This window comes from Oryctolagus cuniculus, chromosome 5 (genome assembly GCF_051225735.1).
Source record: "Oryctolagus cuniculus isolate XC-2025 breed Fujian yellow rabbit chromosome 5, ASM5122573v1, whole genome shotgun sequence".
In the NCBI taxonomy this organism is placed as follows: Eukaryota; Metazoa; Chordata; class Mammalia; order Lagomorpha; family Leporidae; genus Oryctolagus; species Oryctolagus cuniculus.
The window spans coordinates 111888933-111915000 of NC_142871.1; the positions used below are offsets into that span (position 1 = coordinate 111888933).

Here is a 26068-nt window from a genome sequence, read left to right on the forward strand (position 1 = left end):
TCTATTTTCTAAGTGATTAAGCTGTGACAATGATTCTACTGCAGATTTGAGGGTATGTGTTTGTGTAAATCTGTGTGTAAATTTTGGACCTCTTTCCTTTGAGGCACTTCAAAAAGTTAGTGGGCAGGTGAAAAGGTGTGTATACTTTGCCAAAAAAAAAATTTTACAATTTATGCACTGCCCATGAACTTTATGACCACCTGCACAGATTTAAAAACACTTCTGCACAAAAATAAACTTATCTTTGAATTCTAATTTCCAGGAATTTTTTGAAGTACCTTATGTAAACTTAAGGGACCACATCTATCTCCTCCCTTGTATACAGAGTATCTATTGCAATGCCTTTTGCACAATAGGCTAATTCTTAACAACAACAACAACAAAATGCTGACTCTTGACAAGTACATCTCTAGGAAGGCACTAACATTTTCTATACAGACGTCAAAGAATTTACAATTCAAAGGTGGTAAATAATGAGAAAGCATATATTCTAATTTATGAATATCTTATACAGCACTTGGAAAGCCTTCACAATAATCACTGAACTAAACGCTGTGTTGCTGCATATAGAAAAGGAAATAAATAGTGCAAGGCACTGCCAGAGACTGCAAAGAGATGATGAGAAAGAGCTGACAAACAGCTGAAGCTTGCAGACCACATTAACGAGGCCGAAGCCCTAGACTGGCTGAAGCCTCTATCGACTAAACCATTTTCGAGCATTTATATTCAGATGCACCACAATATTGCTCAACTTTCTAATTTCAAAATGAGAAATAATTTTAAAAAGAACAACAACACACACTGAGAATTATACCAGAAAAAAAGGCTGTCTGATGGAAGGTAGCAGTCTGACATAAAATTTGTGACAGTTTATAGAGGAATAAATAGAAACGTGTATGTACTAACCAACTCTACCACATTAGAAAAAGACATTTTACAAAAGTGATCTGTTATAACACCAATTAATGGAAGATGCCTTCATTATTTTAAATGATTTTAAAATAAAGGTCAGTATAAATATCTGTTTATAAACTAGGATGCCTTACAAGTGAATTCACGTGATACAGCCCAAGTCATATCTTGTGTTGCTAGTTAGTTTTATCTTTGAATACTAATTCATTGTTGGGCTAAAAGATACTAATGAAATTAGAAGAAATACTTTAACAAGCAAATGCTTTAAAGCAGCTGCTCTTTAAGGACAAGTCATCCAATAAGAGTACCTATTAAGATGATGTATAATCTGCTGCCCTCCATGCACTTCATTTTCTTGAAGAGGAAGGATAAAAGAGAAGATACATACAACTGTGGGGAGGCATTATTTTTAAAGAAAAAAAATCTAAAATCACACAACTGTAGTTATTGCATGTGAATACTGGCTGCTAGTCTTCCTTCCTAGTATCACCTGTCTACACTTCAGTAAGTGAGATGATAAATGAAAATAATGTTCTTTAAACATACATTTTTACTGGCCTAATACCCTTTTGTAAATATTATGCTATGGATATCATTAGGGTATTAGAGATACTTATTTAAAATAAACTTCCAGAGGTATATTCAGGGGAACATTGTTCAAGACCTTTATATATCCCTAAACTAAAACAGCAGCGCACTACACATTTCATCTTGGAAAACAGTGATATGTAACCAACGGGGTGACAAAAAAGTCACAATGAGATGCAGGCTCATCTGATGACATATTTAATAATACGCAATTTGGGGAAAGCAAAATGATGATTTGTACAAATTCTATCTAGCATTCTGGAATTTTACAAAACTTTACAAATCTAAGTAAGCTTATTTCTTCCAACTGAAAAGTTCCCAGTATTAATTTTGAAGAGTAAAGTCTTACGAAATAATTCATTTATCTCTTTTGAACGAAGAGAAAGGTGGTAGGTTTTCTTAATAAGAACTTCCTGAGGCTCCACAGCCAACTTTAAAAATAGGGATTATGATAACTGGTCATCTATCATTCTCAACTGAATTGTTCTGAGCTAGTTTGGGGTGGGTATTTTTCCTGGTGGGTAAGTTGCTGCTTGAGATGCCTGCATCCCACACTGGAGTGCCTGAGGTTAAGTCCCAACTCCACTTCAGAATCTACCTTCCTACTTGCATGCACGCTGGGAGGCAACAGATGATGGCTCAAATGGTTGGGTCCCTGCTATTCATGTAGGAGAGCTGGACAGAGTTCCAGGTTCCTGGCTTTAGCCCGTTACAGCCAAAGCTGGTGCAGGCATTTGTGCAGTGAACCAGTAAATGAGAGGTCTTTGTTTCTCCCACCTTACAAATAAAATTAACATTTACAAAAAATAAAAAGCTAGTCTGAAAAGTACTTTGTGTACTCCAATCAAAAGTTTGACTTCTTCATCCCATCCTTTTCTACATCTCTTAAAACCTCGACACTTCAGCTATTCTCTCTTGTTCCCAGAGTCCTCATTTCTTTCTTGACCTGTAAGTATGCTCATCTTTACAAGCTTATGGAAAAATAAAAACATTTTTTCAACCATGAAGCTCATGGATACAGTCCATGCTCCTTCCCTACCTCCAGAAGTAAGCCCTAACAAGAGCAGCCTGCACTCCCCCTATCTCCACAGCCTCAGTTCTCATTTACTCCTTGACTTCTCACAGGACTCATGCTTGCACCCGTACCATCACAATGTTATGGCTAAGTCCCCAGTGGCTCCACGGTGCATAATCCAACTGGCATTGCACAATTCTGTGCCGGGTTCCCTATGGCACTTGACAGTACTCATAGTCCATTTTTGAAAATTTTCCCTTAGCATCCTTGAAACCACTATCCTTTTGTCATATTTCTTCTTCATTCAAGATTCTTCCCTGGTATTTTTTTTTTTTTTACACTGGTTTCTCTTTCAACTCATCAGCCACTTAGTATGCCCATCACAGGTTACTTAAATACTGGTACTCTGCAGGTTCTACTCAGAACCATTTTCCTTTTTATTTCTGTCCCTCTATACACTCTCTCCCTGAATGACCTTAACCATTCCAGATTTTATCCACCACATATACAGTATATATGTATACTACATATACACTACTTACGTACTGTGATGATTAGGCAATGTCCCTGGGGTACAAATCTCACTCTTCAACAGTGGGTCTGGATTCAGCTAAGTACTAATTTCTCACAAGTATTTCAAGCTTAAAATGTCTGAAACTGCTGAAGTTAGCAGTCGGACTCATTCCCCAATCCCCTTGTCTTCCTTTATTCTCCTTCTTAGTTAATGACAACATCATTCCCCAAGTGAGATAAGTTCAGTCCAATCACAGCACCCACTGTGAGCCACTGCTGTGCTAGAAAGAACAGAAACCAAAACAAGTAAGGCATTGCCTCATTATTCAAAGAAGTATTACCATGAGGGAAACAGCTCGATTAACAAAAGTATGGACGTGGTGCTTAGCTCTGATCAAAAAGTTAACAGATTTTCCAACTTGTGTATGTCCCTTTCCCTCAAATAAGACCAAACATATGAATTCCTTGAGAACTGAGACTGTCTTTTCTTTTATTCCAAGCACATAATGGGTACTCAGTAACTAATGAATAGATGGATGGGTACTACTAATGAATTTAAAAACGTTGTATTTCCCTAAGATACTGAAGCGTAATGTGGTTCTGGGCTTAACTTTAAGAACTGAGTTCAAGAAAGAAAATCTGGACACATCATTTCTGCAGTTTCAAAATAACATACATCGTTAAGCAATGTCCTAGATTATCAGAATGACAAAGTGCTACCTAAATTCTCTTTGAATATTTAACTCCTGTAAAATGATTTGGGAATTTTTCTATATTGTCATTTTAGTTTTTATAAGTCTTTATATCATCTGCTAAACTATTTTTATTGACAAATTTAATTTAAAAGTACTATTCATCATGCTTCTCTGATCATTAGAGGCACAAAATGAAATTAGACCTAATATTCATCTCAGGTTCAAACCTCCTGATGTTCATCCCTTCTAGGTACCATTTAATTTACACAGTTCATGCAACTCAATGGTAACTATTTTTTCCTAACAAGGTTGTTGTTGGAATCTCTCAAACCAAATACTATTCTTTCTGATTTTGACTAAACAAAAGGAAGATTAAAAAAAAAAAACAACAACAACAAAAAACAAACACTACATTTGGATAGCCAAGAGACATTGCAGTGTGCTCCGAGGGCTTATCACAAGGCTACTTTGCAGAACAGGAAGTGTCAAACTATGCACATCAGCTGCCAACTTATATACAGATGTCCCAGACATGGTAATAAAATGAAAAACTGTTTGGCTTAATAATAATAAAAAAGCAACATCAGTTGGTGCATATTACTTGTAGCATCCAGCCCTGGTTGCCTAGCAACCACTCTTGAGTGAACTCCAGAGAATAAAAGCCCTAAACGAATGTACGGTTTGTGCAAGTTTCAAGGGCTCAAAGAGATATGTCAGTAGTTAATCTAAATTCTGGTTGACAATTACCATACTGAGATGGAAGAAGGAGAATCCATCATTATCTCACAAAACCAAGCATTAACTAGAGGTGAGATTTAGCCCTTTAGAGTGCTATCTTTTGAACCAGTGGTTTTACAGTAATGGGAGAAAAAAAAAACCTTTAACAAAATTATTCACAAAAACTTTATGCAGAAAAAACAACAAAATGTCACGGATACAATTTGCATTCTTTTTAAATTTTCATGTATCTATTTTCAATTTATTTGAAAGGCAGAGAGACAGTGAGAGAGACCCACTGCTTCATTTCCCCAAATGCTTGCAACAGCAAGGGCTGGACCAGGCCGAAGCTAGCAGCCAGAAAAATCCAATTCTCCCACGTGAGTGACAGAGACCCAAGTATGTGAGCCATCACTAGCTGTCTTCCAGGGTGTGCATTACTAGGAAGCTGGATCAGAAGCAGAATAGCTGGACTCAAACCAAGTACTCAATTTCCTGTCACCTACATAGGAGATCTGGATGTAATTCCTGGAGCCTGATGCAGCCTGGCCCAACCCCAGCTGTTGTTGGCATGTGAGGTATTAATCAGTAGATGAAAGACTGATTATCACTCTCCCTATCCCTCTTTTTCTCTCTACCTTTCAACTAACTAAATAAAACATGTAAGAAATAAAACAATTTTTAGAATAAAAATTATCAGTCTGGGAAATAAAAATGGAGCTACCACAAAGTAAAATCTGAATTTCTCATTGAAAAGTAACAATCTTAAGATTAAAAAGAGTAAAAAGAATCCATTGAGGGAAACACTCTTGGTGCCTGACTACATAAAACATGAAAATGTAGGTATGCGGAATAATACAATATTTTTAGAAACAGAAGTTTGTTACAAATACAAAAAAAGTGTTTCTCTGCTTTATATCTAAAGATTAAATGAAATTGGGAGATGCTATCAATAGATGACCAAAGGATACAGAGAAGTCAATCCCATTAGAATGGGTCCTAATAATCCCATTAGAATCATTCCTAATAATAAATGAAATGTGTATGAGCACAATTACTCATACAATATCTGTATGAGTAATCTATTTAATTAGCAACTGTCTTTGGTTGCTCCACCTTGTTCATAGTATGGTAACAAGGGATCTTGTACAATATGAGAGTTAAGTAGGATACAGTTGTGAAAAATAAATGTTTAAATCTTTAAGTGGTCCATATACTTTGACAAAGTAATTCCACTTCTGAAAACCTATCCTGAGGAAATGATCTAAAATGCAGATAAAAGTTTACATGCAGCATGATTTATGGCAAGGAAAAGAATTGGAAATGATCTAAATGCCTCCCAAGAGAGATAAATATACTCTGGTACAATCAGACTAGAATGGCATGTAGTCACTGAATACAATGGTTTTACAAAGATTTTAATAATAGGACAAAAATCTTACAATATTTATAAAAAATGGAAAAAACATTAAATTATATAAAAATATAATTTAAACACTGGGTTCTAAAACATCACAATGGGATAAAATATTAACCCTCAGTAGTAATGGTATGTTTTTCCTTTTCTTTTCCTGAATATTCTAAGTTTATTTTTTACATGATGAGGCTACATTGTTTGGAAAACAAACGCTCCTCCTCTCATCCATCCCAAAAAGAAGTATGCCTTAACCTTGTATTTAAGTAAATAACAATTCATTTGAGATCTTTGGGAATGCTAGTCATCTGTAGTCATTTTAACTTAAGCTTATCAAGTAATTCTGAATTGAAGCAAGAAAGAAAATGTAAGGGGTTTTACCCATTTTACTGCACTTATATTTAAAGCTTAACAGGGCTGTGCCTTCATATTACCTGAGGTGGTTGAGCAAAGGCTGAAGTCTCTCGTCAGACTGCACAGCAGGCAAGGACCTGGCTGTTAACTAAAAGCAGAGAAGAGAGTTAGTGAAAACAACAAAGGCAGAACACGGAACAGTACTGAATGTTAAATGCAAAATGGGGGCAGAGGCAGCAGACTGGGCAGTACTTAAGATGTAAGGAAATGTTTTTCTATTTTAAATCAAGGAATTACTACATAGAAAGCTAGTTTATTATGAGATTTAAACTTTAAACATGAAAACATGTCTTTAAGGACATGGGGTATGTCACTGACTTTAGATCAAAAGAAAAAAAGGAAGCAAAACAAGAGCGAAAGAGTAATCAACTCAGTTCATGAAAAATTTGGGGGTGGGCATTTGGCACAGTGCTTAAGAGACTTCTTGGGGCTCCTGCATCTCTTATCAAAGTGCCTGCATTCAAGTTTCAGCTCCATTTCAGTTTCCAGCTTCCTGCTAATAATACACACCCTGGGGGGCAAGCAGGTGATGGCTCAAGGATTTCTGCACTTCTGATATGTATGTAGGAGGCCTATATTGAGTTCTGAGATGCTGGTATCTGACTGGCCAAGCCTTGATTGTTTTGGGCATTTGATAAGGAAACTAGTGAACAAAGTCAACAAAGCTACTAATTTAAAAATATACTAAAGTGTGAGTCTGCTGCAATTTTAGCATATCCACGTTTCTCGGTATCCCTGAGCAATGTGAAGTCTAGTATTTCATGATTTATAAAATGCTATCAAGTTTACCAAATCTTAAAAACAAAACACTTTAATACTTGAACACATCCTGTATTTGTTAATGTTAAATCCCTCTATAAAAATGTCATTTCCCTGTCCATCTCAGAACCAAGTTATGGTTTAAAAGGATTAAAATGATTTCCCTAGACATCTTCTAAGTCAATTCTCTGAAGACAGAGAAAGACTAGGCTCTTCCAATCTCTTCTGTCAATCTATATAGCATGCTTTTTAATTAAATCTTTCCCAATAAAAGCAAACAAAACCACCAAACACCATAGTATTTCTAGACGCCTGTTCTTTCCACAGATCAAAGACTTCTCGTCCATCCTTTCATCTAAATCTGAGTTTTCATTCCCTTTTTCCTGTTAATACAACTCCATTCACAGTAGTTTCTGCCTTCATTCTTGCCTTTTCCCTAATTTATTCTCCATACCAAGGTCAGAGTGAAATTTTCAAAATGAACATTAACCTCTCCCCTCATTAACATCATTTAATAATTCCCTTGGGCTCCTAGGTTAATGTTATTACACCGGTCTTTCATCAGGCACTTTCTTAAAATTTCCCTTTTGGGCCTCATTACTGAAACAGTAGGCATAGATGAGTGACTGACTACACAGCTTCTGCCAATTGCCCAAGCACAATGACAGGTGATCACGTAGCTCCATAGCTCCAGTTTCTGAAACACATGTGTGCCAAATGGTTTGAGACCCCTCCATCCTTCTAACATATTTTCACATTTGAATCTCTAACTAGAATGATACCTATACCAGATATTAAAGCTCTGTAGAATTATTTCAAGGGAGATTTTGAGTTTTCCATGTTTTCCTTTCAATTTTTAAGACAATTAGCGTTTTCGAAAAGAACACATAGATCTTCATGTTAAAGAGATGAAGTAATAAAGTTATGACAAAACTCCTTTAAAGTGGCAAAACCCTCTGCTGATCTTTGGTTGACAGAACACAAACTTAACTATTTCTTCTGAAATTTCTCTCCAGGTGAAGGTAGCTACTACTCGCATCCAGTGGATTATGAGGGATATTACATCACTGGCACTTGCACCATTAACAGATATTTAATAAATATTTAACTGTGACAAATCAAGAATTTCCAAGTGTGTAATTCCATTAATTGAAGAGAAAAGCAAACCACAGCTCTATCTACACTTCACATAACACTCTCTAAATCAAAACTGAACTAAATCATAACCACCAGTGTTAAAAAAAAAAAAAAAAGGCAATATAGTCAGCATTCCTTATCCATGGGTTCAACATCCACAGATTCAATCAATCAGAGATCAAACATATTTGGATCTGTACTGAATATGCACAGAAAATTTTTCTTGTCATTATTCCCTAAAAAATCAGCATAAACACTATTTGCGTGGCATTTATACTGTATTAGGTATTATAAGTAACTGAGACATGGTATAAAGAATCAAGAATCCAGGAAAATGTGTACAGGTTGCATGCAAATACTATGCCAATTTATTGAAGAGATTTGAGCATTCAGAGATTTGAGTGTCCAACGGGTCCTGGAACCACTCCTTGTGGATACCAAGGGACAACTGTACACTATCAAAACAAGACTTTGAACATTAAAGACTTTTAGCATCTCCTATACAACCGGAATGGACTATCATTCCAGACTAAATACATGTTGGTTTCCAAGTATGCTTTAGGTTTTTTTTATTTTTATGGAAAACATAACAATGACACCTAACTCACCAAGAATGAAAGATCTATCACAGTTTACATCTGTGAAGCCCAAATTGAGTTGTCTGAGTTAAGGTCATTTCACAGAAACCGTAGTCGAAGTTGGCATAGCTTACAGCTGATTTCATGTTGTTTAGAGGCTAGAGGTCAGTTAAGATATTCTTTCATTATTAGGAACATACCTAGCACCTGGATTATGAAATATAAATTTTGTGCTGTTTTTATAAACACATAAAAATAAATAAATCTCATTGGAAAGATAGTATAAATGAGTAAGTCTTGCATCTTGACATATATTTGGATACCAAAAACATAATTTCACCAACTAAAAACTCTCCTTTAATGTCAATAAACACCACATGAATTCAAAGGCACAAGATACTGTAATAGAGTCTGTAAATGTCTGTTCCACTCCTATCACTTTACATAAAGGAAGAAACCAGTTTCTTCAGGCCTCAAGCAGCTACTTGTTGGCACACACACAGTATCTGAGATCTGGACCCAGACAGCACAGCATACTCTCCTCTGCCTCACTACCACTGGGACAGAACACTACTCATTGCATTTGAACTAACTAGACACCTTTGTTCTATTCCAAAGGGTTTCTGTATCCTCTTATTCCTTTGTTCTCAAAACAGGGCAGGACTCTTCAAGATTCATTTCACACATCAACTTTTAGTCTTCCAGATTACCACTTTTTTTTTTTTTTTTTTTTAAAGGGAAAGAGTTTACTGGGACTAACCTAACAGACCGGAGGGAAGTGGCAAAGAAGGAAAAGAGAGAGGAGAGCGTAAGAGAGATCAAGAGACAGAGAGAGATAGACAGAGAGCTCAGGAGATGAGAAAAAGAGAGCCACGTGTTCAGGAACAGGTCCTTTCAAAACCGTGCCAGAGGGTGGGCAGGGAAGTAGGAGTAGGGAATCCCATTAGGATGCGGATAGAGCTTGACACCAGTGGTTGGGGGCCATGTGGTCACTTGGCTTTCAGCAGTGGTGACGGGGGGCTAGAGCCTAGGATGATTACCACATTTTTTCATGAAAGAGTCTTTCACATAATTTGGGATTCGGCTCATACATTGCCTCCTCATAGAGACCTTTCCTAACCAGCCTCAGAAAAGCAGAAACTTTCTCGGTGGAAATCCTCCTTATTACACAAACATCTAACAACATTTACGTCCATCAGAAATCATTTTATTTATTAATTTTCTCATTTGTGTCTTTCTCCCCCTACAAAATACAAGCTCTCTCACAATGCAAGGAACTCTTCTATCTTCCCAACCTTTTTCCTCCAATCACTCAGAAGAGTATGCATAACGTCAATAACAGGTCCACCAATAGCAAATATTCCCAAGAGAGGCATGAGTTCACAAAACTCTGACCTTGGAGCCAGCCCTGTAGTTCTGCGGGTTAAGTTGCCACCTATGTTGCTGGCATCCCATATAAGTGCGAAATTGGCTACTCCACTTCTGATCCAGCTCCCTGCCAATGCTCCTGGGAAAGCATCAAAAAATGGCCCAAGTACTTGGGCCACTGTCACCCATGTGGGAGACCCATCCATGTATGTGACAACTCCAGATAGCGTTCCAGGCCCAGCCTGGGCCACTGTGATCATTTAAGGAGTGGATGGATGTATCTGTCTCTGGAATTCTGCCTTTCAAATAAATAAGTAAATTTTTTTTTTTTTTTTTGGACAGGCAGAGTGGACAGTGAGAGAGAGACAGAGAGAGAGAAAGGTCTTCCTTTGCCGTTGGTTCACCCCCCAATTGCTGCTGCGGCCGGCGCACCGCGCTGATCTGAAGGCAGGAGCCAGGTGCTTCTCCTGGTCTCCCAGGGGGTGCAGGGCCCAAGTACTTGGGCCATCCTCCACTGCACTCCCAGGCCACAGCAGAGAGCTGGCCTGGAAGAGGGGCAACCGGGACAGAATCTGGTGCCCCAACCGGGACTAGAACCTGGTGTGCCAGTGCCGCAAGGTGGAGGATTAGCCTAGTGAGCCACGGCGCCGGCCAAGTAAATCTTTTTTAAATGGAAGGAAGGAAGTCAGGAAGGAAAAGAAGGAGTTAAGGAGGGTCTGACCTAGACACCAATTCTTTGATCTTGCTTTTAACAAATACGATCTATCAACTAAGAGGAAGCACACACATTTTTCCCTATATTTTCAGCTGAAAGGAATACCAAATGACCTTCCTAAAAAGAAGACAAGAGCTCTACTAAATCCAGTCAAAACTGGAGCTCCCTGGCTCAAAACAAACCAGTAGTCCAAAACACATAACCCAAAACTCAAATTATATATGTACTATAAATTTATGCAAACATATAAACTCAACATGAGCTTGAGTATGTGTAAATTTAGAATAAGGACATACTAACTCATGAAAGTCCTATCAAAAAAGCAATTCTTCCTTCTAATTTGTATCTCTTTGGATTTGAGTGGGGGGGAGGGGGGTGATCACTAAATGAGAACTACAGATAAAACAAATACAAAATGAAGATATATTTTCCAAACAGTATTAAAAATATTAAGACACAGCAAAAGTCAAAGTCTTCTACAGAGAACACTCATAAAAAAATAAAAAAAAAAAAGAAACAACTATCAAGGCTAACAGTGCTTCAAAAACTTGCATAACGTAAATGTCAGTGTAAATGTTACTCATTAGAGTAAGACTCATTTATGACTTAGACTTATGTAAAGAAACAGCATTTGTAGCATGTCTAGAAACACACCAGTTCCAAGGCACAGCTAGGAAACAGTACAGAAATGAGTATGAATATCTGCTCTTTAGAGTACCTGCCAGTAATGCAACATCCCGTAGTTGGAGCAAGTCAATAAGAGAAATAAGGAATGCTGTTAATAGGTTCACAAGCTGTGTATCACTGCCTTTAAGATATTACAGAGTTTTTAGAGACAGAACTCAGCCAAAAGCTTCAGTTTAACTCTTTAATGCACTCCCTAAAATAAATGAATTTCATTTCTGAAAATATGTCCCTTAAGGAAAGCACTCTGCTTCCAGCTGTGCAGCTTAATGCTGCCCTCAAAACCCTAAAGAGGATTTTTCTGTCAGCCAGTTGCTATTTTGCAACATAATTTTTAAAAGGGGAGATTAACGGGCTGGTAGAAAGAAAACATTGCTCATGTTGTTTTTTTTTAATATTTATTTATTTATTTGAAATGCAGAATTACAGAGAGGCAGAGGCAGAGATAGAGAGAGGTCTTCCATTTGCTGGTTCACTCCCCAGACAGCCACATAGGCCATAGCTGCAACTATCCAAAACCAGGAGCTTCTTCCAGGTCTCTCACATGGGTGCAGGGGCCCAAGGACTTGGCCATTCTCTACTGCTATCCCAAGCCACAGCAGAGAGCTGGATAGGAAGTGAAGCAGCCAGGACTCAAACCAGTGCCCACATGGGATGCCAGCACTGCAGGCAGCGGCTTCACCCACTATGCCATAGCAACGGCCCCCATGATTTTCTTCTTCAAATCATGTACGTGAGATGAGTTAAATAAATCAGTAAACGCATTAAATGGTTCTTGAAGAGTCAACAGACATCTTGAAAACGAAGGTGGCTCAATCAGTTCAAAATGAAGAACAAGAGGGTGATTTCATTTTAAAATAATAAATCTCTTCTCTGCCCTGCTCACCCAACCCTGGTTAAATTAAAACACATAAAAATGACAGGAAAACAATGCTCACTTGGAAAATATTGCTCAATTTTGTTCTCTGGTGTTTTTACCCTCCACCACTCACAAAACTCAAGAGGAATGAAAATACTGATATCAGAGTTGTACCTTACAGAAATCCAAGATGGATCATCTGTGCAAGTCAGGAACCTTTGCTTTGACTGGTATTGCTCTAAAACAGTACTCTCTCCCAAGGATATGAGGGCAGAGGCAGTTATGAACATTTGCAAGACAAAGAGAGCCAAATGTATGTGTTTTTCAAATGAAAACCAAGTGAAGAATATTTTTCAAAATGCCTTCACCCTCTCATTTCACACAAGATTTGAGATGGCTCCCACTGCATCGTGTAACTCCCCAGGAGTACCAACTCAAAATACACCATGCTGAACAGTTTCTACTAAAGATACACATATATATTTCTTCATATATTCTAGGAGACACACAATTTACAGAGCAAGAGAATAATTTTTTGAAACCAAAAAAGCAGGAATTTATTTAGACAAACCTCACAGTAACAGAAAGATCCAGCTTTAGAGGGAACAGGTTGCTCAACAGAACTATTCATTTATGACTGGGACCAAGATAGATGTCAAATAAAATTAACTTTTACATGCAGCTGCTCTTTTAACTTCATTGATTTTAACCGCGGAAAATCCTGTGTCTTTTTGAACTGCATTTTCCTATAATAGCAACGGATCCCAATTACAAACCCCGAACTGTGAGATTCTGCATTACGTTCCCCCTTGCTCCTGGAACCAAATTTGTTCTGTTTCATGTTCTCCCTTGGCAGGCCGAGAAGCTGTTCCTACTAATCATAATGGCCTCATGCTCAGATGCCCACAGCACTTTTTGTGTTTTCAGAGGGCTCTCACACACAGATTATCTCACTAGATCTTCAAGCAGAGGAGCTGGTTTCGTCAGTTCAACATTTTAGTACGTGGAAATTTCTCTATCAGCTGGCCGTAAACATGATTTGCAACAAGCAAGCTCTAAAACCCAACCTGTGATCTTATCAGGCAAAATGCATAGATTCCATTTAAGTTCTAAACATGCCCAAGTAGTTTCATTTCCAAAGAATATTAAATAGTGTCAAGTTAACAAGATATTTCCAGTTCAAGGGTCTGGATGATATGAGGAAAGGAGAGAGCAAACCTGGGAATAGTGCAGGCAGACATCCCAGGGCTGATTTTTGATCATGAAATCTATGGCGCGAAAAGAAGCTTGTTATTCAAGGGCTAACCTAAGCACCTCACTGATGCTCCACAGCATTTAGAAATGTAAAACAACTGCTTGAGCAAGGCAAAAAATGATATTAAGAAATATGCCACAATAAATGTTCATGGATCGCTAAATATTCTCCCTTTAGTAAAACACTCATAAAAGTAATTTTACTTGTAGAACATCCTGATAATTTTGGTTCAAAGTTTTGAAAGTATTATAGCAAACAGTATCACAATTAGATTTCTTAAACGCCAAAGATCTCACACTTAGCATTCAACATGTTTTCTTTTCCACATTGGCACCCAAGAGATTGAACTAACAACTTTTCATTCAGTCTCTTAAAGGATTGCTCTTATGGAGTAAGACTGCAGCAACACACCTAGCATTCCTGGTGTTTTTATAACACATCAGGCACTCTGGTAGGAGTTCTATATGGACTCTAATCCTCATAAAATCCCTAACAGTGATATTAGCTCTGAGGCTCCCCCAGGGCTTCTCAAACTGTTCAGCCAAAGGTATCTGGAAGATGTAACTTCCTTTAGTCTCCTTTAGTCATCTTAAAAATGATTAAAAATTCACATTGACTCTAGAACACATTATTCTTGGTTTTACTACAAAAACTTTATTTCAACACACAGTAAAACTGTGTCACTATTATTATATGGCTTGGTAAGTAAGGGACACTCACAAAGCTTAGGATGAAAAAAACTATGCAAGAATATAAAAAATATATAACAAAGTTTTTCTTTTAATTTCACTTTTCCACCAATTTTTGAAGTACCCTTCCACTTACTGCTTAATATGTTTAATAACATAAACTAGGTCATCTTATCACTTTAAAGAATACAATACTACATTATACTTTTTTTTTTTTTGAAAGGCAGATGACAGAGAAGAGGACAGAGAGAGAGAAAAATCTTCTATCTGTTGGTTCACTCCTCAGACGGCCTCAAAAGCAGGGGCTGGGCCTGGCAAAAACCAGGAGCCTGGAATTCCACCTGGGTCTCCAATATGGGTGGCAGGGGCCAAGTACTTAGGCCATCTTCTGCTTTCTCAGGTACATTATTAGCAGGGATTTGGATTGAAAGCCCTCTGATACAGGATACCAGTGTTGCAAGTGGCAATTTAACCTGCTATGCCACAACCCTGTCCCCAGTTTTCCTTCTTACAGCTTCCCTAATAGTAGTAGTCTCTGATGTGGAACTTTTGAGGTTCAGAACTGGCTGAAATGATGCTGGATTTTGGTATAGTTCACTATGTTATTTCCCCAAACACAGTTACAGAGATAGAAATGACATTTGTTTTAGCCATTAAATCTTCAAGAGTTGGTTTTACAAAGTTCACAGAAAACGGAATTAAAAGTTTTAAGTCCACTCATACAAGAAATCTTCAAAAAGCTCATCAAGATGTGTATATTATGAAAAATTATGCATGGATTTTTATATCAAATAACCTTATCTTTTAATTCTACTTTCCACAAACTTTTGGAAGCATTCTCATATATTCAGCACCTACAAATCATTTAAAATTTCATATTGTTCATTCATTTAATAAACAAGGTAATAATTGAAATTCTGAAGTTTATCACTATTAATATATTGCCATTCATTATTTTTATCTCCCAAAACATTTATATCAGTTTATCTAAATACACATTTTTCAATTTCTTTGCTAGCATAAGAATACACCCTTATCTGGGTTTTCCAGAACCAATCTGTTCCTTTACTGTTTATGGAAAGCATGAGTATTTTGAACAAAACTTTATAATGGTGGAAGTTTCTTATACTCTTTCTAAATATGTATATGAACTTTACTAGGTACATTGGAGTTGCCAACCAGATCTACACTGTCTTCTAGTAAACAGACTGCCCAGACAGAAGAGTGCCTTTTGTAGTTCCTGTTGCTTATCTCTTGTAAAGAGCATGCTCCGTGATTGCTCTAACTTCCTGCTGAGTCTATTTCCCGTACCAAATAGCAGACATGTAACCTGCCCACTACCTTGGCAATCTGACCTCTTTTCTCAACATTACAACAGTGTACCACAAGTAATACTGGACAATTTTAAACATCATTTATTGCACACTACACTTAAATATGTTCTTTATTAAATAATCTGAAATGAATGTCAAAAGATTCATAAGTGCATTTCATTACCAAAGTGAAGAGCTACAGAAGGGACAAGTGTGTAAGCATACACTTTTGTTTTTCTACAACTCCCACCTCACCTCCAGCCCCAATTTGGATTTGGGAGTGGAGATGGGAAAATGGAGAATGAAGCAAAGGAGATGGTCAACATCTTTCTCAATGCTCAGAGACAGTGATCAGTCCTTGGAAATGCACTCAAAGAACCGGAGGGCCTAAGGTTATTAAAAACAAGTAATCGTCAAGGATACACAGATTTCCATTTCTGCACAGCTAAACCTCAAACCACTGATCCAAATGTATATTCAAGGATGGTAGCCCCAGATGGTTAACAACATATCTCTAATGTTTATGTTAACAGATGCTGCAGAGTATTCATTTGCTTAGTATTTCAACTACTTTTCCTTGCCTCTGTGACTTAATTTTCCCTTGCTGTCTCAGGGCAACATGATGCCTTCCCTGATAGAGGCTTTGCCAATGTAGATGCAGCAAATGGTCTTGGTTATGTATATAACAGCTCAGCATGCCCCTACCTCATCCTGCTCAAAACTCTAAGGTAGGGACAACGTAAAGCAGGGATAAAGTTTAAAATATAAATTTCTTAAGAGTAAACATTTTAGCATATCATATTTGTAAAACATCCTTTGATGTTGAGACTTTTAAAGTTGAGACTTTTAAAAGACCTTGACATACATTTGACTGATTGCTTTCCAATGACATTATTTCACACTTTCGGGTACAATCGGGCTGATCATGTTTGATGGATAACCAGACAAGCAAAGGACAAGTCTGAGCACTCACCATCCTTTATATCTGACATCTTCATGTTTTATTACATATCCAGGGAAAAGGGAAAGGAAACAAAAACCCAAAGACTAAGTTCCAAAAGATCCCACTACACAAATTGTTTATTTTGAAACAGCTATGATCTTTAAATAAAAGCATACTTTGTTGCAACTAAAGAATTACTGAGCTAACACAAGATGGAGAGAAAGGAGAAATTCACATTTATATTTTTTGGTTCAATTTTGTTTTCTCCAAGAAATGAGAAAGGAATGAATGGTCACAAGATCCCCTGCACTGTAGGAAGGCCAATGGCCAAGTCTGAATTTACCTTTTCTGTTATTAGTACTTGATTTATTTTCTCCTCAGTTTGTTCTTTTCAATCAAATGTAAATGAATGCCAGCATGAAGTCAAACCTATCCTAAGATGCTTAAATAATATCATCACATGAATTATCAAACAACTGACAGAATTTTAAAGTCAACCACTGAGTTCTTAAGAAAAATACATTAACATTACCTAAAAGTTCACTATGCATTTTTAATTAAAGACACATCATTGTAAACAGATGGGCAACACAAAGACTTAAGGAAACTGACATTTCCAACAACAGACTATGACTTTTCACCAATATTCCAGCTGGAAGTCAAAGACAGATGATTTATGGCCTCTGTACAAGGGAAGAATGGAGATGCTCTTCACTAGTATGATGAGCAAGAACAAATTTGCAAAAAAAGACCAGAAATTCAGTTGTCCATATTAAGTCAGAACTGCCAGTTAGACACTCAAGCAGAACTGCTGGACTTAAATAAAACCATAATATCAATGAAGCCATCAATCTCAGAACACTTTGTAAATTTATGTGTTTCTACCCATAATTTCTACCCTGAAAACCAAAGCAATCAAGTTAAATCTTAAATTTTTAGTACTCCTTTTTATCTTTAGCTAACTAGATATACTATCACCAAATTCTAAGATTTCTTAACGAAATAAAAGTCTTCAAGGCAGCTCATAGGCTGCCAACAATTCTTACAGTATTGAGCAGTGATCTGATTTAGGGATATTTTGACAATGCTACAGCTACAGTCACACATGGTTACTGAGTTATTGAAAAGTTAATGCGAACTATGATATAGTGTAAACTATAAACCAGTATTCTAAAATTTCACAGACAAAAATATATAAAATAGCTCAGTAATTCTGCATGTGGATTATACGTTAAGTGAGAGTAATTTAAATAATATCAAGTTAAATGAAATACAGATTAATTTCTTCCTTCCAAAACTTTTTTTAATGTGGAAACCCAATTTCAAATTACATATGGAATTTATACTATATATCTATGAGAGAATTTCTACACTAAAGAAGACTATACCTTCTTGCTGGTACAGAAGCAGTGACAACATGCTTTTCAAACAAATTTATATCCAGAAGCATTAAAAATGTGCAATTTAAAAACCACTGGTGCATATTTTACTGTTAAAAATGGAAAATCATCTATTTTACATCAACAGCTGCTAAAAACAAATTTCTAAACAATACAGTGCCAATACAAAATCAAAGACAACAGCATAAAAATACCCAAAAAAAGTAATACTGTGCTTTTTAAATGAAAATGACATCATCTTCTCCCAAATATTTATACAAAATTAATCTATCACAATCTGCCACCCTATATCATTTCTCAGTCAGAAAGGTTGTAAAGAAAATAGATCCCTTTTTATATTTAGAAATATTTTATCAAATGCAATATGTACTTATTAATTTTTCACAAGTTTAGAAACATCTAGATGATTCCCCTCATCTCAAATATGCAGAATAACTGAGAATCTCAGAGCTGAAAAGATAATTTAGTCTGATTCATGGTCCTTTGAGGATAATCTATTTCTTTTAAGTTTTCAGATTTCTTTGGGCTTGATATTCTTCAATTTCACTATAGCCTACTAGGGTGTGAATTTATCTTCCCTGTATGGTATTTTATTAACCCTTTCAATCTGCAGTCTTTTTCTTAGTTCTAAATAACTTATCATCTTTTTTTTAAAGATTTTATTTATTTTATTTCAAAGTTAGAGTTACAAACAGTGAGAGGGAGAGACAGAGATAAAAGGTCTTCCTTCTGCTGGTTCACTCCCCAAATGGCCGCAACGACCAGAGCTGCCCGATCCGAAGCCAGGAGCCAGGCACTTCTTCCTGGTATCCCACATGGGTACAGGGGCCCAAGGCCTTGGGCCATCTTCCACTGCTTTCCCAGGCCATAGCATAGCAGAGAGCTGGACTGGAAGAGGAGCAGCCAGGACTAGAACTGATGCACATATGGGATGCCGGTGCCGCAGACGGGGGATTAACCTACTGCACCATGGCGCCAGCCCCAACCAACCATCATTATTTCCTCAAATATTTTTTTCTTCTAATTATGGTTCTGTCTTCTGTGAATTGTATTGTTTAAATGCTGGCATAACTAACTCTCTACTTTTTATTTCTTAGTTTCCTATCTCTACTTCTACTTTTCCTTCTCTCCTCAGAGTTACTCAACAAGTTCAATAATTCATTTTTACCTCTATCTACCCTGCTTTTCTGATTTATTAAGTTCCTTGCTTCAATTACCATATTTGTCATATCTAATAGTCCCATTTTGCTCTTACGACTTCTTGTTCCTCAGTACTAATACAATTGTTCTTTATAGCTTAGTACATTTATTATGTTTGTTTTAAATTATGATCCATATGTTCTTATAATTCTGCTTCATGAGGTCTATACTACAGTAATTCCCCCTTATTCTCGGGGACTATGTTCTGAGACATCCCTCCTCAGCACCTGACTAAAGTCACAGACAGTAGTGGGTCCAATATGCACAATGTTTTTCCTGTACAAATATATCTGTGATAAAGTTCAACCTGCAAATTAGACTAAGAAATAAGCAAGTATAAAGAAATACAATGATTACAACAACATGGTGATAATAATATAGTATAAGATTTTCAACATCGTTACTATTGTACTTTGGGGACATTATTAAGTAAAATAAGAGTTACTGGCATATAAGCACTGCAATTCCATTAGAGTCAATCTAATGACTGGGATGACTCTTAGGTGACCACCCCTCCAGTAGTGTAAATAGTGTGAATACACTGTACAAAGGGATGATTCATGCTGGTAGGAGGATGGGGGGTGGGGGGGATTTCATCATGTAACTCAGAGCAGTGAGCAATCTGAAATACACACATTGTTTATTTCTGGAAATTTCCATGTAATATTTTTGGACCACAGCTGATCATGGGTACCTGAAACCACAGAAAGTAAAATGGTAGATAAAGGAAGACTCATATTCAACACATTAAGTGTTTTCAATCGTGGCTATACTCTCCATATCTTGATTTTGGTTTGTGAGGTCATATTCACCAAAATAGATTGGCTATTAGGTCTAGAAATACGTATTAAAATAGACAAAACACAAGCCCTAGTATTGTTCCCCTGGTGCTTTCAATAGGATAGGGGGAGCCAAAGGAACTAAATAACCCCTCTTATCACACTTCTGCCTGCCACTAGCTAACTTTTGTGGAAGAGTTTCTCCTTTAGAGTCTTAGAAAACAGCAGCGCTGGGAGAAGGCAATCTAAGTAGGGTTTAACACACAAGCTCCAGAAGGCACGCGTGCCCTGGGGTAGCTGGCTTCTGTCTGTTTTCATCAGCTCCTCACTCCGGCAGACCTTTGTGCTGCCCTGACATGACCCTATGACATCAATTTCTATGGCAGAGGGGTATGCAATTATGGTCTCAAGGCAACTAGAAAAAGCCAGGTCAAAAACAAAATTTAAAAGGAAAAAAAAAAAGCTTAAAACAATTTATCTTCTCCCGATTCCTCAGGCCACCTTGTACCCTAGGCTAAAATCATCTACACATACACACCAGTTCCCAACCACCATAGTTACCCCTAGATTTCTCATGGTTATTTTAATATTTCCTCAGACTCATGCTTTCTTCTTCGTTCTGTGGTTTCTTCATGGTTAGTTTTGAGAGAAGTCAACACCCACATTAACTTTCTATCTTGATAGAATCCCAAGTACTTTAACAAAAGAACCGCTCCCAGGGCTACAGTTTAGGAAACGTGTATAAGGAAACAGAATTACCTCTAAGATTATTTATACTCACTGTCATCAATTAATCCTTTTAGAGTAACATACATTCTTAAAAATACAAACAAATCTCTCATCCAGTTGTCAGACTACTATCAATAATTAAGAGTACTTCTTAATACAGAGTAGGACGGTGCAACACAACTCCTAACCATGAGATATTTCAGCTACAACTTCAGTACTGCTGGGAAGGGCAGTCCTGCAGTTTGTCGCCTCTGCATGGCCAAATGAGAAAATGCCATGAGTACTAACATTTCTTTACGGAGATAAAGAGCTCTTACAGTCTATGCTGGGCATATTCTTAGAGAAAATGTTTTCCTGTTCCTGGACTGATGTTTATTGCTTTGTTCTGCTTATGCGCATTGCCATATTGTACCTGGCAAGCCTCACTGCTATAACTGGTGGGGTGGGAACAGAGTCCTTCATCTGCACCACCAGAAGGGTGTGTGAGAACCACCTCTTTACATTGGGTCAGACAGGGAAGCCAATACTCTGAAGTTGATTCTGCTGTGTCTTCTCTATGTGAGTAGTATTATTCTGTAAGTGCTATGTAAATTGTTACTTTTAAAAAACTATTTATTTATTTATTTAAAAGGCAGAATTAGAGATAAAGGGAGAGACAGACCCTCCAACTACCTCTTGACTCCTCAGATGGTATCAATGGCCAGAACAGGGCCAGCCTGAAAGCCAAAAGCCCAGGACTCCATCTAGATCTCCCATGTGGCTGGCAGGGGCCTGATTACTTAGGCCATTCTCCACAGATGCATCAGCACGGAGCAGGATAGGAAGTGGAGGGGCCAAGACTCAAACCAGTGATGATATGAAACACTGGCATCACAGGCCACAGCTTCCAGTACATCACAACCCCAACTCCAAATTGTACTTCTTGATGACCCTAACACCTGCATAGTACGCAGTGGATTGACATCCTAAGACTGTTGCTCCTGGTGGGAGATGATTTTACTTGCCATCTTCAGAATCACAGATTTTCTTAGTGAAATGTCCACTATTTAACCTACATTTTACTTTAGAAGAAATTATCCAAAAAAAAGGTACAACTTTAAAACCTTAGTATATAGATTCTAACGTTTTTCCAGGAACATTGCTTTCAGTACACACTACACTAAAGGGAAGGAAGGTGGGTAGGAAGATAGGACTTGGGACTGAGACCATAATCCTGAGAAATCTCACTTTCTGGGATTCCAACCAACACCACCACCAAATCCTACATCCTTACTGCCCAATCATTCCAGTGGGATTGCTTTTTCCAACCATTTCCAATACAAAATTAATAGTAGGCTTGCTCTGATGCTATCCAGGGGTTACCTACTAAGATTTTAATAAGACAGGAAGGGGAAATCAGAAGTCAGATAGAAAGAACACAGTAACAAATAATGTAAACCTGAATATAAAGTCAGAAGCACATAGAAAAAAGTCCTAGACCTTACTAGATGTATGATCTTCAGATAACTACTTGGTTCCTTAGTGCTTCAATTTCCTCAATCCTAAGGTTCAAGTCTCTATCTTACATGGGTACTATAACAACCAAAAATGACAAATGAAAGAAACATGTAGACAAATTCCTTCAAATATGTATTAGTAAATATGTGCAAACAATGGGCTCTGTGCTAAGAACTAGAGCTACTAGTACCAACTACTACTAAAATTTCCACCATCCCCATTACTGTCACTTCCATTATTTCAAATAAACTGACTGAGCTTCATTCAGAATACGCTTATCACCACTGAGACAATTACCTTAAAAGTACATTTACTGAATCCTCAATTATTTCAGTTCCCAAATGGCTCAGTCTACTTAAAAAAAAAAAAAAAGGAAAAAGAAACCTATGTGTGACTATGTTATCTTTAGTAAAATATTATCTCTACAAGTTAAACATGTTTGCTTATTATTTCTAAAAATACTGCTTGCAATACATAAAAATAATATGGGCTCCAAATCTCATGGATCAAAGAAACTTAGCCTCAAATAAGATATAGATCACTACTTTTTTATCACTATTTTATGCCAAAGAGTTCTTAAGGAAAAAATATATTCATTACCAATAAAGATGATATATCACATAACCAAACTGAAGAACAAAAACCATATGATTATCTGAACATGTGCAAAAAAAAGTACTTGATGAAATATAACAGCTTCTCATGAAGAAAATCTTAAGCAAACTGGGTATAGAAGGAACATTCCTCAACACAATTAACACAATTTATTTCAAATCTACAGCCTGCATCTTACTGAATGAGGAAAAGCTGGAATCATTCCCACTAAGATCCAGAACCACACAAGGATGCCCACCCTAACCATTACTATCAATACAGTCTTGGAAGTTTTAGCCAGAGCCATCAGGCAAGAAAAAAAAATCAAAGGGATACAAAATAGAAAGGAAGAAGTTAAACCCTATTTGCAGGTGACATGATTCGATAGATAGATAGATAAACAGACAGACAGAATCCAAAAGACTCCATTGAGACACTACTGAAACTCACAAAAGAGTTCAAAAATGAAAGGATATAAAATTAACACACAAAAATCAATAGCATTTGTTTACACAGACAATGCCATGGCTGAGAAAGAACTTCTAAGATTAATCCCATTCACAACAGCTACCAAAAAAAGTAAATATTTTGGAATATATTTAACCAACAATGTCAAAAATCTCTAGTATGAAAATTATAAAACACTAAAGAAACAGAAGAAACAAAAAAAATGGAAAAATCTTCCATGTTCATGGATTGCAAGAATGAATACCATCAAAATGTGCATACTACCAACAGCAATTTACAGATTCAATGCAATCCCAATCAAAATACAAATGACATTCTTTGCAAATCTAGAAAAAAAATGCTAAAATGCATATGGAAACACAAGAGACCCAGAACACCTAAAGCAATTTTACACAACAACAACAACAACAAAAAGCCAGAGACATCACAATACCAGATTTCATAAATTTGACAGGGCAGTTATAATCAAAACAGCCTGGTACTGGCACAAAAACAGACAGTAGACCAATGGAACCAAATAGAAACTCTAGAAATTAATCCACACATCTACAACCACCTTATCTTTGACAAAGGAGCTAAAATGATTCCCTGGACCAAGGACAGTCTTTCCAACAACTGGTCCAGGGAAAACTGGATCTCCATGTGCAAAAGTATCAAACCTTACACAAAAATAAAAATCCACTCAAAATGGATCAAAGACCTAAATCTGTGACCCATACTATCAAATTACTAGAGAACATTGGGGAAACTCTGCAAGATATTGGCATAGGCAAAGACTTCTTGGACAAGATCCCAGAAGCACAGGCAATCAAAGCAAAAACTCACAAATGGGATTAGATCAAGCTGAAAAGCTTCTGCATTGTAAAAAAGCACTCAGTAAAGTGAAGAAGCAGTGGACAGAATGAGAGAAAATATTTGCAAATTATACAACTGATAAAGGATTAATAACCAGAATATATAAAGGGATCAAGAAACTCAACAACAATAAAACAAACAATCTGGTTCAGAAATGGACAAAGGACTTTAACCGATATTTTTCAGCAAACACATGAAAAAATGTTCAGGATCACTAGCCATCAGGGTAATGCAAATCAAAACCATCATGAGGTTTCAACTCACCCGAGTTAGAATGGCTTTCATACAGAAATCAACAAACAATTTAATTCTGGTAAGGATGTAAGGAAAAAGGTACCCTAATCCACTGTTGGTGGGATGTAAATTAGTATAGCCACTATGGAAGACAGTATGGAGAAAACTCAGAAATCTGAATATAGACTTCCCATATTACCCTGCCATCCCACTATTGGGAATTTACCCAAGAAAATGAAATCAGCATATGAAAGAGTTTATCTGTACCCCTATGTTTATTGCAGTTCAATTGACAATAGCTAAGATATGGAATCAATCCAAATGTCTATCAACTGAACACTGGATAAAGAAATTATGGGAATACTACATAGCAGCTTAAAAAAAAAAAAAAAAGAAATTGATGTATGCAACTGGAAAACATGATTGAAAGGAAAGGCCACCAGAAAACACACCAAACACTGGAATAAGAGAAAAGTTTACTGTGGAGGAGGTTGGAATGGGGAGGGACCTGACAGGCTGCCTTCCAGTGCACAAGAGAACAGCAGCCTGTACTAGGAAGACAGAGCAGAGATAAGGAAGTAAGTGCAGGCAATTCCATTGGGTGGGATGAAGGCAACGCATATGGTTGGGCCATTTGGTCATCTGATTTCTGGTAAACCAGGCAGGGCTTAGGAAACTCAAATTTGTCTTGGAGAAACTGAAACTTACTTTAAAGGATGGTGATGACCAGAGCCAAGATGGTCCCAGAGGCTTAAGATGGCACCTCAGATAAGACAGCACTATTTTCACTAACAATGATACTTGGTGAAATACACCAGTCCCAAAAGGACAAATACCATATGTTCTCCCTGATCTGTGATAATAAGAGCACCTAAAAGGTAATCTATATAAGTGAAATTACACTTTGAGATGTGATGACTTTGAACAGCCCTTGTCTCAACTGCTGAGGAACAGTTTTTTCTACCATACTATTTGTTGAACACTTAATATAGAGTTAATTTTATGCATAAAATTAACTAAAACAGATCTTAGTCAAAAATAAGAATGTGAAGAGAGGGAGGAGGAACAAGAGTGAGAGTGTGGGTGGGAGGGTGGGAAGAATCACTATGTTCCTAACATTGTATTTATGAAATGCATGAAGTTTATATACTTTAACTAAAAGGTTTCTGAGTTAAAAAAAAAAAAAGTATGGAGACACTTCAGAAAGCTAAATATAGATAGATTCACCATATGATCCAGCAATCCCACTCCTGGGAATTTACCCAAGCCAAAAACAACCAACATGTGGAAGAGGTATTTATATCCCTATATTCACTGCAGTTGAATTCACAATAGCTAAGATATAAAATCAACCCAGGTGCCCATCAACTTATGACTGGAAAGAAATTATGGCATATATACAGTATGTAGTAGTACTAGGTGATAAAAAAAAAAAAAAGGAAACCCTGTCTTTTGCAGCAAAATTGATACAACTAGAAACCATGATACTTAGCGAAATAAGCCAGTCCCAAAAAGACAGCTGTCACAAGTTTTAATAGAGTACCTAAAATGTATTAAAATGAAACTGACATTTTGAGATTCAATAATTGTTTATAGCCCTCATCTCTACTGTTAAGGAACAGTGTTTTTTTTCTTCATACTATTTGTTGAACGCTTTACTTAGTGTAATGTTTATGAGTATAAAGTAACCTGAAAATAAATCTTTGTAAAAATTAAGAGTGAGAATAGGAGAGGGAAGAGGAGG

At 36.9% G+C, this 26068-nt stretch overlaps 1 protein-coding gene across 5 annotated transcripts in view; it reads right to left on the reverse strand.

The window, feature by feature from the left end:
• PRIM2 (DNA primase subunit 2) overlaps positions 1–26068 on the reverse strand; it is a 304235-nt gene that overhangs the window by 124749 nt on the left and 153418 nt on the right. For 3 of the 5 annotated variants that reach the window (XM_008263076.5, XM_089333079.1, XM_051854614.3), the window contains one exon: positions 6289–6356. In XM_008263076.5, the coding sequence (XP_008261298.1) occupies positions 6289–6356 (68 nt within the window). Of the gene's footprint in view, positions 1–2865; positions 3310–6288; positions 6357–26068 lie in introns of those variants that run through there. The other 2 variants (XM_089333081.1, XM_089333080.1) reach the window with 2 other exon arrangements.